General features: G+C 42.7%; 1 protein-coding gene across 1 annotated transcript in view; it reads right to left on the bottom strand.

Annotated features, from left to right (window-relative positions):
• Positions 1 to 7,176: 7,176 nt before the first annotated feature.
• The window catches only part of PIBF1 (progesterone immunomodulatory binding factor 1), a 159,390-nt gene continuing 151,993 nt past the window's right edge, over positions 7,177 to 14,573 (bottom strand). The window contains exon 18 of the mRNA XM_080916617.1: positions 7,177 to 7,323. Within this exon, the coding sequence (XP_080772743.1) occupies positions 7,273 to 7,323 (51 nt within the window). The 3' untranslated portion in view covers positions 7,177 to 7,272. The remainder of the gene's footprint in view (positions 7,324 to 14,573) is intronic.

Here is a 14,573-nt window from a genome sequence, read left to right as displayed (position 1 = left end):
TTTTACGGTTGGGTAGAGGAGGAGAGAGAAGCCATCATGCCTGGAGGTGCACACCTGTAACCCCTGCACTCTGGAGGCAGAGGGAGCAGGGCTGTTGCAAAGTTTGGCAATGCTTAGCTATGGAGGGATTTCCAGGCCAGGCAGGGCCGAGTAGCTAACGCCAGTCGTAAAGAGAGAAACAGACGGCGAAGTGACTGGCATTTCTGAGGTTAAGGCTGAAGACTGGCCTATGGACTCAAACCAAACAAAAGCTGCCGCCTGAGGACTCCTGCTGGCTACCTGACTGGAAGTGTCCAGTGATCTCTAATCCTCAGGATACCTTTCTCGGAAGTTCTGGTTATTCAAGTTATTCATTAAATTAAAACAAAGTACTATTAAAGCCATTTTCTTTTGTACATATAGCTAGCCTGCCTGGTATCAATAGAAACTTAGAACTATTCTTTTTTTTTTTTTTTTGAGTTGTAGTCTTGCCTGTCTCCTAAGTTGCACAATAAACACACATTACTAGCATCACGATGAAAACAACCAACCTGGGTATTTCAGACTCAGGAAGCTTGTTTTCCTTTCGGACACATGGTCTCATGGTACAACCTCTGTGACTCCCTGTGTGAATCAGGGTGCTCTCTAATCTGCAATGTTCTGGGATCACAGGGGTTCACCACCATGCTTAGCCTCTTGAAAATAAAATTAAAAACACTTAAATAGACAAGGCTTCACTGTGTTGCCAAGAGAATCTCAGCTCAAGCCACCACCCTGCTTCAGTTGTTCAGTTCTCCTCCTCCTCCTCTTCTTCCTCCTCCTCTCCCTCCTCTTCCTCCTCCTCCTCCTCTTCTTCCTCCTCTCCCTCCTCCTCCTCTTCTTCTTCCTCCTCTCCCTCCTGCTCCTCTCTTCTTCCTCCTCCTCTCCCTCCTCCTCCTCTCTTCTTCCTCCTCCTCTCCCTCCTCTTCCTCCTCCTCCTCCTCTTCTTCCTCCTCTCCCTCCTCCTCTTCTTCCTCCTCTCCCTCCTGCTCCTCTCTTCTTCCTCCTCCTCTCCCTCCTCTCCCTTCTCCTCCTCTCTTCTTATTCCTCCTCTCCCTCCTCTCCCTCCTCCTCCTCTCTTCTTCCTCCTCCTCTCCCTTCTCCTCCTCTCTTCTTCCTCCTCCTCTCCCTCTTCTCCCTCCTCCTCCTCTCTTCTTCCTCCTCCTCTTTCTCCTCCTTACTTTTGCTTCCTCCCCTGCTTCCTTCTTTGTTTTTTGAGGCATGATTTCTCCGTGTAATACTGACTGTCCTTGAACTTGATCTGTAGACCAGGATGGCCTTGAACTCAGAGATTCATCTGCCTTGGTTGTTAGGCTTGTGTGACCTACACTGGTGAACACTATTTTTATTATTATTATTTATTAGTATGTCTAACACAATTTTATTTCTTAACTGGTCATTTTGCTACCACTTCAGTATTTTCCCCTCCCACAACACAAGTTCTGGAACGGGATCACTTGGCCTCTTCTTGCTGTCTGTGACTCCAGGAAATTGAATGCCCCTTCTTGCCCTTCTCGCACACCAGGCATATATGCGATTCACAGACATAAAAGATACCATGCATACAATATAAACAAAGACTTGAAAAGCTGAGTAGAAACACTGAATTTAGAACATTTTGGGGTCACCAGAAGATGGTTCTTCTAAGAAATTATCATTTTGAAGATGATTAAGAACTACCTCTTTTCAGGGTTTGAGATATCCGGTATTTTTGTTGTTGTTTTTTTTTTTTTTTTTGTTTTTTGTTTTATTTTTATTTTTTTGAGATGAGGGTCTTGCTTTGTTAGCCAGGCACATCTAGAACTAATCAGGTCAAAGACTATATCCTTTCTCAGCTTCCCTAGTGACTGAGGTTAAAGACACGTACCCAAGGCTTGTGGAGTAATTTTTCAGTGTTTTGCAAAATGGGTAACCCTAATTTGTGTAGGTGAGGCTGGCCTCAGACTCACAGTATAGCCCAGGCTGCTCTGGAACTCTGGAATGTAGAGTTTGGAATGGCTGACTCTGAACGGATCTTCAAGTTTCACCTCCCAGGCCTGTACCACCCTGGTTTGTGTGGTTCTGGGAAGCCAGGGCGGCAGGCATGCTAGGCAGACACAACATCAGGCTACATCCACAGCACAATGTTCAAATCTTTGGAGCTAGATCTGCTTGTCCCCATGGATCTGTCATGAACTAATCTGTCATGTCATCCAGGCGTGGGAGGCCTGGATGGAAGATTATAGGAAGCCCCGCGCCGCAGGAAGCAGTATGGTCATACTCACACTCAGTTCAAATCCCGGTCTAGCTGTCCATCTTCTATGTTTTTACACTTATTTGTGTGTGTCATGGCACACATGTGAAAGCCAGAGACAACCTGTAGGAGTAGGGTCTCTACTTCGGACCCCAGGAACCAAACTCAGGGAAGCAGACTTGGCAGCAAGCAGCTTTGCCTGCTGAGCCATCTCTCTGAACCTCAACTCTACCTTTTGATCTTGGGCCATTAATTTACTGTAATGCACCCACTCTCTCCTGGAGAGCACGCAGCCGTATTCTTTCCAAGACTTATCGTATGTATATGTGTGAGTACACTGTAGCTGTATTCAGACACACCAGAAGAGGGCATCAGATTCCATTACTGATGGTTGTGAGCCCCCATGTGGTTGCTGGGAATTGAACTCAGGACCTCTGGAAGTGCTCTTAATCTTAACCCCATCTCTCCAGCCTACAGCCATGCTCTTGACAGTGTTGACGGTGTTGTTCTTTCTGAGAGTCGCCCCCCCCCCCACCTTTTTTTTAAGGTTCGCCCATTTTTCATACATCATGTTTTTTTTTGTTTTGCTTTGTTTTTTCTTACTTGTCTGCACCACATGCTAGCTGCCCAAGGAAGCATTGGATCCCCTGGAACTGCACTTTTGGATGGTTTGGAGCTGCCACGTGGGTGTTGCAAATCCAATCTGGATCCTCTTTAAAAAAAAGTTTTTTTTTTTTTTTTTTTTTTTTGCATCTGCAATTTTTCTTGTGTTTATTTAAACAGTTCTCAAAGAATTTGAGTGAATTGGGCCTCCTTTGGTAAGCAAAGAACCTGAAAATCATATTAGAAAGTGAACAGGCAGTTTTTATCCATGGCACAGGTGTGGTGATTCTTTCTCTCATCCCATACTTTGAAGCACCCAGTATTTTCATATAGTCTAAAAGCTAGAAGAACAAGAGTACATTTGTGGTGGAATGTATTGTCACTTGCTGATAACTAGTTGAAACACCATTATCTCCATGGAACAGCCCTTCACAGGCATGCATCTGTCGTTCTTAGTCCATGCTCTATATAACACAGATCACATAAAGGCCGACAAACCCATAACTGACAGGCCATCTCTACAGGCCCTTGTTGCTTTTAACTCTCCAGCTTAAATATATCCTATAACATCTTTATTAAGCTCCTTAAAGCAAACCAACCGAACATAAAACCAAAAAATAAAGATGGGGTGGGGATGGAACTCAGCTGGTAGCTTCATGGAGCCTTGGGTTCCAGCCCTATCACCACCAAACAGGGCTTGGGGGTGAGTACCAGTAATCCCAGAACTAGGGAGGCAGAGGCAGGAACATCAGAAGTTCAATCATTCCCATTTCTCAGTCCAGCTTGGAACACGTGAAACTTTGTCTCACGGAGGCAAAAACCAAAGTCAATCAACCAAAAGTCCCAACAACCCCCTAATCCAGTGGTTCTTAACCTGTGGATTGTGACCCCTTTGAGGGGAGAGGGTTGACCAGTCCTTTCACAGGGATCACCCAAGACCTTCAGAAAACAGATATTTACATTACAATTCATAACACTAGCTCAATTACAGTTAAAAAGTAGTAAAAATAATCCTATGGCTCTGGGGTCACCACAGAATGAGGAACTGTATTCAAAGGTCTGCATTAGGAAGGCTGAGAACTTCTGCCTAATTAAGGAGGTACTGTGAAGATTAAGGACAAATACTCAAAGGAGCAGAAACCACAGAACAGGAGTTCCTAGCTGGTGGAGTGAGCTTCAGAATGGTAGGGGCCCTTCTTACATTTAGGCAATATTTTATAAAACACTCACCAGGAGCAGAGGAGATAAGGCATTATCCAAGAGGGAGGCAGTCACTTTAGATCAAAATTGCTTTATTAGTGCCCCCCCCCCCCCCAAAAAAAAACAACCAACAAACCAACGAATACCACCCAAACCCCAAAATGGTGCATGGTCTGGGGTGTGGCTCAGTTGCAGAATGTTTGCCCAATGTGAATGAAAAGAACCCCTATGTTCAGTCCCTAGCACTGCATACAGGTGTGAAGGGCACACCTGTAATTACAGCACTCAAGATAGGAAGGAGGGTCAGAAGCTCCAGGACAGCCTTGGGCTTGAGACTAACCTAGGCTATGAGTTTGCTTGCACACCCTCCCTCCCTCCCTCCCTCCCTCCCTCCCTCCCTCCCTCCCTCCCTCTCTCATACTACTTCCTTTCCCACTGAACAGATATGTAGTTGACACTGCACCATGACAATGTTATGACTTCACAGAAAACTGAACCATGAAAACGCCAACGTAAAAGCAGACTTCTGCAAGGTTTTACTGGCTAATGAAAAGATGAAATAAAAGAAAAAAATAGTAAAATTGAACCCACCTGTTATTTGCCCACCACTGTAGGGTGTTAGATACATTGTAGACTTTACAAAAAATTCCTTAATATTCCTTTAATCTCAGCACTGAAAGCTCTAAAAATTCAAAGCTAACGTAGTCTACACAGTGAGTTCCAGAATAGCTAAGGCTACACAGTGAGACCCTGCCTCAAATAACAATAATTAGCAAAATAAACAAAACAACTAAAAAACCCCAAAACAACCCAATCTCCCCAAAAGAGAAAAAATTAATATAGACTTTATTACTTTGCAAACTTTAGTGTGTGTGTTTGTGGATGTAGGTGCATTCGTGCCACAGTGGGTGCTCTGAAGAGGACGGGGAGCCCTCAGTTGTCAGCTCCCTCCCTCCTGCATCTGGGGCCTGACTTGGAACTTAGATTGTCAGGTTTACAGCCACAGTCATTTTGTTGGCTCTGCAAATGATTCTTAGTATAAGAAATGTCCGGTGTTAATAATCCATACTCTCAGAATTTATGTCATCTACAAAGTTTACTCACCAAATTATTTAGAATAAGAAATGGATACAGAGCTAAACAGAGAATTCTCGATTGAGGATGCACTTAAATGTTCAAAGAACATTTAATCAGAGAAATGCAAGTGAAAACAATTCTGAGGTTCCATCTTATACTCATCAGAATGGCTAAGATCAAAAACCCAAGAGATATCAGAGGCTGGGGAGGATGTGGAGCAAGGGGAACACTCCTCCATGGCTGATGAGAGTGCAAACTTGTACAACCACCGTGGAAATCAATTTGGTATTTTCTCAGAAAACTGGGAATGGTTCTACTTCAAGACCCAGCTATATCACTCCTGGACATATACCCAAAAGATGTTCCACCATCCTACAAGGACATGTTTATAGCAACTATGTTTATAGCAGCTTTATTCATAATGTTTAGAAACTGGAAAACAACCCAAATGTCCCTCAACTGAAGAATGGATAAGAAAATGTAGTATGTCTATACAATGGAATACTATTCAATTATTAAAAACAAAGACATCATGGACTTTGCAGGCAAATGGGTGGAACTTGAGAATATCATCCTGAGTAAAGTAACCCAGTCCAAAGAGGACGTGCATGGCATGTACTCACTGATAAATGGATAGTAGCCATAAGATACAGGTACCATGTTACACTCCACAGACCCAATGAGGTTAAACAAGAAGGAAGGCACAGCAAGGATGCTTGAATCTCACTTAGAAGGGGGAATAAAATGGTCATATCAGGAGATGGAGGCAGGGAACTAGGTGGGAGAGGGGATGGGGAGAGGAGTGGGGGGGGGTTCAGATCAGGTGTGGGGAGGGACAGGAGAGATGGCCACATGCCCATGAAAATGAATAGAAATCTGAAACTGAGAAGGGTGGGGAGAGACCTGGGATAGGGTCACCCAAGGATCGATGGGGTGACCTTCGTGGTGACTCACAACATTCGTGATATGGAACCTGAAGAGGTCACCTCCTCTAGTCAAGTAGGAACCCCAGTGGAGCGATAGGGACATCAAACCACCCACAGAACTTTTGACCCAACATTAAAAAAAAACTTTTGTTTATTTATATGTGAGTACACTGTAGCTGTCTTCAGACACACCAGAAGAGGGCACCAGATCTCATTACAGATGGTTGTGAGCCACTTGTGGTTGCTGGGAATTAAACTCAGGACCTCTAGGAGAGCAGTCAGTGCTCTTAACCGGTAAGCCATTTCTCCAGCCCCCTTGACCCAACATTTATCCTGTCTACCAGAAATGCAGGTATAGCGGAGTAAGCACGACTCCTCTGAGACACTCCATCCAGGACCTGACTCACACAGGTGCAGAAACCGACAGCTTGGGGACTCTTATGGAAGAAGAACTGTGGGTTTTGAAAGAGATAAAACTCCACAGGAATACCAACAGTCAACTAATTTGGACCCTTGGGGCTCTCAGAGACTAAACCACCAACCAAGAGAAAATAACCCGGTCTGGAACTAGGCCTCTCGGCACTCTGTAACACATGTGCAGTTTGATCTTCATGTATGTGCTGAAGACCTGGAACCCGGGGTTATACCAGAAGCTGTTGCCTGTGTGTGGGATATGTTCCTCTAGCTGGGCTGCCTTGTTTGGCCTCAGTGGAAGAGGATGTGCCCAGCCTTGAAGAAACTTGATGTGCCAGGGTGGGGGGATACCCAGAGAGGCTCCTACACGCTCAGAGAAGAGGAAGGAGGAGTTGGGGGGAGGAACTGTGGGAGGGGGTGACCAAGAAGGAATCAATGAGTGGGATGTAAAGTGAATAAATAAAAAAATAATAGTAGTAAGCAAAAGAAATCTGTATTTATGAAAACTGTACAATCTAGTCAGGAGATAGAAGACATTTATTTTATAACAGAATACATAAAGCCACATATAAAGCATATGACTATTTGTACTTTATATGTTGATTACAGTGAAATTTGTTAATTTCACATTAGTTAAAATAAACATTAAGTTACTTATATTTCAAAATATCAAGCACATGATTAAAATGAACCTTTCTCCCCAACAGACACAGCACTTCAGGAGTACATGATAACACAGGCCCACTCCAGTGGATGGAGGGCCTGGCTGGGTTAGGCGCTAGCTCTCTCCAACAGCAGACACTAGACCTTCATCTTTTGATTCCTGGGCCATTCTTGTGCTTCCTTTTTTGTCTGAAAAAGAAAAAAAAAAGAGTCTATTAAATAAAGTGATTCCAAGGAGCAGAGGATGCGGAGGACTACAGAGCTACCTCGGGTATCTTGGGTAAGCTAGACAAAACCCAAGCCTCTTTACCTCATGCAACTACCACACATCTGTCACAGCACCTTCAGGTTAGGGGTTGCTGAGTCCTTTATAAGAAATGAGCTCCTACTTAGTTGATACAGGGTCTTTTCATGCTTTTACCTGTGGGTGGTGGGGCACCAGGAAACTCACGGCCACCTAAGCCAGCCCAGCCCCTGGCTCCCCAGCTCCTTACCTCAAGCCCAAGCATAATGAAACTCAGGTTGACAGTGGGAAGAGCCCCACACTGTGCTGCCTTTTCTGATGGAACTGGATGGAGATTGGGTGATATATGGGGCCGAGCTGGTAAGGAGACCTTACAGCTTACAGGTTTGTATGAGCTCCCCCGCCTCAACTGGAAAGTTAACTATCTATTTCAGGGGAGAAGCCACTGTCCAGGTACACCAAGGCCCTGGCTGGCTTTGAACTCATTATTTAGCCAAGCATGATCTTGAATTTGTGATCTTGCAACAATTTCCTGAGTGCTGGAATTACTGGGAACATGCGTCCGTCCTTTCGATCTGATTTCAGTTATTTAGACTTTGCTTAGGACAGGTTTTAGTATACAGCACAATCAAAGGGCAGGCATAGATATGGCTTCTGTTGCAACACATGCTGGTCTTGAACTCTAGTCAAAGATGGCATTAAACTTCTGATCTTTCCTCCATCTCCTAATTGGTCAGACTGTGCACATGAGCCACCATACCCTGTTTGTGCAACGCTCAAACCCCAGACTTCTTGAGTGCTAGGCAAGCACTCTCCCAGTGAGCTAGCTCTTCTCCAGACCCACATCCTGCACCACAGTGACAGAGCTGCTGAAGGCCAGAGGATATGTTAGTGTCACTGCTGATACAAATTCTTTGTTTGTGGGCAAATATCAAAAGGTATGAATATGTCATTACAGTATTTTACAGAATAATTTCAGTGCTCATAAGACATGTTCATGGAAGAGAATGGTCTGTTTTTCTTATAATGTTTCTGGCTAGTCTTTTGTACTTAGCATTACTAGGACTGGCTGTCCAAAGTAGGTTGTGAATTCTTTCTCTCCCTTATTTCTTCCTTTGGGACTAGGTCTCAGACATCCCCCCTGATTTTAAACTAGCAAGCACCAAATGACCCTGAACTTCTGATATATCTGTCTCCCAAGTGCTAAAAATGTGGCTTGCTCTCCCTTATCTGATTTATATGACACTGGAGATGAAGCCCAGGGCTTCCTGCATGCTAGGTCAACACTCTTACTAAATCTATCAAGTGAGCTACATTCCCAACCCACAAACTGGGAATTGTTCTTAATTTTTGAATGAGATGATGGAGAACTGGTATAATTTCATTCTTAAAGGTTTGGTAGAATCTACCAGTTAAATCATTTGGGTCTAGTTTTCCTTTTGTTAGGGTTTCACTATATAGTCTTGGCTTTCCTGGAACTTACTCTGACCAGGCTGGTCTTGAACTCAAGAGATCCACTTGCTTCTGCCTCCCAAATGCTGAACTTAAAGGCGTGCGCCACCACTGCCTGGCCTTATTGTTTTGATAGATATCTCAATTCACATTTAAAAAGATTTATTTTTATTATCCTCCATTTTGTATATGTGTCTATATGTATATATGTGCACTTGAGTGTAGGTGCTGTGGAGGTCAGAGGTGCAGGATCCCCTAGAGATCCTGGAGGTAGAGATAGTTGTGAGCTACCTGACTAGGGAACTGATCTTGGTTCTTATGCTGAGCCAGCTCTTCTGCTAGTTTCAGATTAGATTTATTAATAGGTAGCAGAAAGCATTTACAGGTGCAGAGAGGGAGAAGCTGGGTAGTTAATTCCCTTCTCTTTTTGTCTGGTTATAGTTTGATAATAGCTAAAGTCTATGACCACAACAGCAGAGTTTCCACAGAATGACTCTCATCCCTTATGTCTTTCTGAGTGCTGGGGAATAGCTTTGCACAGTTCATATCCTGTTTTATCACTTGATGTGCTTGTGAGCAGTCAGTTCTCTCAGACTGTCCTGTCCCCTTAAAAGGTCTTGATTGTAGTATCAGGCCTCATAGGGTTGTACTCTTGTAGAAGAGTAAATGGCACAATGCATAAAAACACTTAAACTGGAGCTAGGTACTCCACAGTCTCCTTTGTCCTTCCCCTCTGCTTTCTTGAGACAGTTTGCCTCAGGCCTCAGTTTGGTCACCCTTACTCTAGCAGGCCTTCTCAAGATTTCTTTTGGTGCTCATGAAGCCTTTACAAGGGTTACTGCTAATGAGATAGAGTTTCACATACCCACGCAGGTCTCAGATTAGCTATGTGGCTGGACTAGTGATGTACCCAGCACTTGGACAGCAGAGGCAGGAAGACCAGGAGCCAAAATGAACACACAGTGAGTTCAAGGATAGCCTGTGCCACACCAGACCATATCTTCATCCCAAAGGAAGTGCAACTAGAACCAGCCATGTAGCTGAGGCTGATCTTAGATGCTGATCCTCATGCCCTCATTTCCTAAGTACTAGGACACAGCACAGCCACCATGCCCGGTTTTATGTGGTGCTGGTCACTCAATCCAGGGCTTCATGCATGTGAACCAAGTGCTCTACTAACTGAGCTACACACCCAGTCCCAAGCCTCTGCACTTAATTAAATCAGTAATTACACTTGCTTCCTTGAATCATGTACTTAATAAGCTATGTATTCTCTGTGTGAAGTCATAAAATGATGTTCAATAAAGGGTGGTTTAATACACAAATACATCTCACTGTTAACTTTTAATCTGAATGTGATCTATATTAATGAGAGTATTTGGCAGCAAGCCTCTATGTAAGACCAAGTTTTGACACTGGATAAAATTGGATTTTAATTGGATTAAAATTTGGATATCCAATTAATATTTCTTTAAAAAAACTTCTAAAGGTGAAGCAGATTGTTTTGGCACCTTTTCTGATTAGGATTCAAGTCAAACTTTAAAGAATACATTTTAAAATAATTTCTGTGTATTGTTGACATTTAATTAGGCAGAACTTAATTTTAAACGTATTTCTTATAAACTTCTCTTCCCCCAGTGTTTTGAGACAGGGTTTCTCCTTGTCAAAAAAAGAACTCTGGCAGTCCTGGACTCACTCTGTGGACCATGCTGGCTTCAAACTCCCAGAGCTGCCTGTCTCTGCCTCTCGAGTCCTGTGATCCAAGGCATGCACCACCATACCCAGCTTTACACTTTTTTCTATACAAACATTCTTCTCCACTTCTTGTTTTTGTGTGTTTATTTATTGAGATGGGTTAATGGTGTGTTTCTTTAATTCCAGCTTGGATGATGATGTACACCGATTTCCAGGCTAGCAAAATTTACAAAGAGAGACTCTGTCTTAAAAGGGGGTGGAGGTGGGGAGAAAGAAAAGCCATTCCAGCTTCCTGCATTCCCTCTAACTCTACTTCCAATTGATTGGGATGAATTATTCCACCTTCCCTAAATTTGTTCGTGGGGAGGGTCTGTCATTTCCTCCAGTCTGTTTCTATACCTGTCAATTCTCCTCCTTCAGTATACTGTGAATTTCTGTTTGTAAAACAGACAGATAATCACATTTCTGATTTCCAAGGGCTGGGATTATATCCATGAACCACTATGCCCAGTTGAAACTATTATTTTTAGAGATATAGATAAATCTTGAAGATACTACACTGAGTGAAATGAACCAGAAAGATAAATCTGAATTAGGTTTTCATGACTTTTCCTGTGAGCAGAGAATAGAATGATGGTTATCAATGGCTGGAGAAGGAAAGGAGAGTTATTTAATGGTCTAAGCTTCAGTTCTACAGGATAGAAAAGTATCTAGAGATCTGTCTTATAAGACTGTATATTTAGCACTACTGAACTATACATGTAAAATGGTTAAGATAGCAGAATATACTTATGTTATAATGGAGAAAAAAAATTAAATGGAAGCTTTTAAACACAACACCTGAGAGATAGGCTTGGGGACATGAATGTGCAATGCCAGCATTAGGAGGCTGAGGCAGGAGGAGCAAGAGCTCAGGGCTAGAGGCTGAGGTGCAGCTCTGCGGGCAGAGCTTGTCTAACACAAAGCCCCATGTTTGATGCCAGTACCAGGTAAATCAGGAGTGGCAATGCACCTGCAGCCTCAGCACCTGGCTGACACAGACAGCCACGGCTATCCTCTAGGCAAGTGTCAGGCCATCCTTCGACCCCTAAGACCTTGAAGATGGGTAAGAGATAATACTGGAAAATGTATTATTTCCTGATAGTTCAGAGAACTGTTAGTCATGTGTTTTGTTAAATATTTTTAATTCTATAGCCTTCTATACTTAACAGGAAAGGTGTTTTTACTTGGAATACTGCTACTTAAAAATTCCCCCAAGGTCTGGGTGAAGGCAGAGGCAGGTGGAGTTTGGGGCTAGCCTAGTCTGAAGAGTAAGTTTTAGGACTAGGCTATACACAGAGAAGCCCTGTCTGGAAAAGGAGGGAGCAGAATCCCTCCATGTGGTGAGTACGGTGGCTCAGTTCTTTCAATCTAGCACTAAGGCAGGGGTTTTGCTAAGAGTTTGAGGCCAGCCTGCTCTCCACAGTGAGTTTAAGGCTACACTGCTTATAATATGACATCCTATCTTAAGAACCAAAATGCCAAACCAAACCAAGGCAAATGGAGCTAAGGCTTCCTCAGTCCTATACCGGGGCAGGATAGGTCTTGGGCAGGCTCTCTTCCTTCCAGGCTTCAGCATCTCAGGAGGCTATACCTTCTCAGCCCTCACCCTCCTTCCTGTTTTGATTTTCTCTGCAGAACAGACCATGCTTTCACATCCTATATACTTGACTTCCTGTTCTGCAGCCTAGACTTGCCTCCTCCTCTGCCTTCTGAGTGCTGGGATCACAGCACAGAAAGCCTAGCTCTTTACCACAGCTCTGAATTTTAGGCAAACCCAGGACCTAGTGTATGCTGGGTTAATGCTCTACCACCGAACTCCATCCTGTCTACATTAGATACATAAACGCTGCATAAATATATAAGGAGTTAGTGTATAATGTCTCAAAATGTACCTGTATAATGTTCAAATTAGAGCGAATCCCTTAAAATATTTATGATAAAAAGAAGACACTTGGGTCTGTTTTTGCATGCTGATGTGTAGTTTGTCTCCATCTGGAGTGTAGACAGGGATTTCTAACCCACTGGCCTGTGAAATGAAGGGATGTGGCTCGGATCTGCACAACAGACACTGTTCAGTTCTTAGTAAGTCTGGGCGTGAGGTTTCAGAGTTGACACATAGTGTTTCTCCTAGCTCACAGGACAACGGGGCTCAAGCTATACCTAAACCAGGAAGCATGGTTCTTTATAAGAAAGACAATTTACAATTCTAAGCAACAGTCCAACCAGGAAGACACAGAATTACCACATTCAGTTGTATGAAGTTTTTATTTAGACCCTATGCAGCTCTGGCCGGCCTGGATTTTGTGGCAATCCTCTTGCCTCTGCCTCTCAATTGTTGGCTTAAAAATGTGGGACTACACTGGATTCAAACTCAGTTATCACCCAAAGCATTGTATGTTGGGGCCTTCCATGGGTGAACTCTTTTCTTCTGATAGGTTTTTTTTTTTTTTTTTTAACCTAAGCTGGTCTTGAACTTGTGATCAGGTACTTCTGCTGCAATGACAGGAGTGTATCATTATGTCTGGTTATTGGGAAACTTCTGCCTTTGCTCATATATTAATTGTAAAATATGCTGCCTTGAACTACATTGGACTGAACATATGGTTCCTCACCCACCTACCATCGTGTTCTCATTTGTTACACGTGCCAAGTGAATAATAGTGGTTTTGATCGGTTGATTTGACTCAGCTAGTGATGTGTTCTTGCTAGTACAGATTAGAATGGATTATAAGTTTATAATCTATTACCAACTCCTGATTAGTATAACATGAGCACAATGAGCAGGTATGCCCATGGTCTGTTTGTATATGGGTTAGATACTGGAGTAGATATTTTAAAAGAAATAAACAATATAAAGAAATATAAACACAATATAATAGAGATTGGATGTGGCTCAAAAAGGCAAATTATTCACTTTTGGACCCTTTAAAAACTTTTCTACCTCTGAACAGACCATGCATAAAATTTATGGGCATAGTAATTCATATATACAATTAGCTATTCTTTATTCTGGTGATTCCATCTTTAGATAAAGTGGCATTTCTTTTACTCTACTAACAGTTATATAATGTTATATAACCTATATAATGGTGCTGTGTGTAACTAAGTCTGACATTCCTCCTTCAGTTAGTAACACAATTAACCTTTTAAGTAAGAAGAGTCCCTGGCCCCTGCCCAAATATTGTTTTTGGGATCCAGCACCCCTGCCTCCTGAGTGCTGGGATTAAAGGCATATGCCATCACTGCCTGGCAGAGAGTCCTTATTTTAAATTCACAACTCACATAAGTTCTTTCAGATGAAGCCAGTTTCCATTTATTTATGTATGTAACATTACCGAGACATACTTAATGATTATCTTTTATTACTGCGAACACTGCCTTAATTATGTGCTTGTGCTTGCTTAAGCTAATTATATTTATAATTTTATAGAGAAACAGTACAAATTAATAGAAATACTTTAATTGGTACAATGTTAACAGGTCCCAAAGTAAACTATTCCAAATTTTGTAAACACTCAGAAAGCTGCTGTGGAAACACAAGACTAGATTAACTGGGAGCCTACCAGAAGTAATTCATTAGTCCAAGGGAGGGTTTGGAGACGATCAACTGATAAGACAAAAAAAAAAAAAAAAAAAAACCAACAATCCCCTCCCCTGCAAAAAAAACCCTTTGTGTCATCCAGATGTGGCTAGCTAAAGCATTAATCTATAACTTGGGGATTCTAACACACTGAGAACGTTTGTTCAAATGGGAAGGAAGAGTGACTGATAAAAGCAGACAGAGTAAGCCTGTTGGATTACTCCTGGCATCCAGCAAAAGAGCTGGAGATTAAGACTCTATTAGTGTTTAACCAGCACAACTTCTAAGGAGGAGAAAGACTATGTTTAGTAGACATAATTACTCTGTTTTCCAATGCTACAGGCTAAGACACAAATACGGATTTCTAAGTCTTCACAGGGAGAGCCCAACTTCAAGGAGTTCTACTTGGTCTGGGTTTATACGGAC

This window comes from Micromys minutus (assembly GCF_963924665.1).
Source record: "Micromys minutus genome assembly, chromosome: 5".
Taxonomy (NCBI): Eukaryota; Metazoa; Chordata; class Mammalia; order Rodentia; family Muridae; genus Micromys; species Micromys minutus.
The sequence above is the reverse complement of the archived record's forward strand: the minus strand, read 5'-3'. Positions and strand labels throughout refer to the sequence as shown.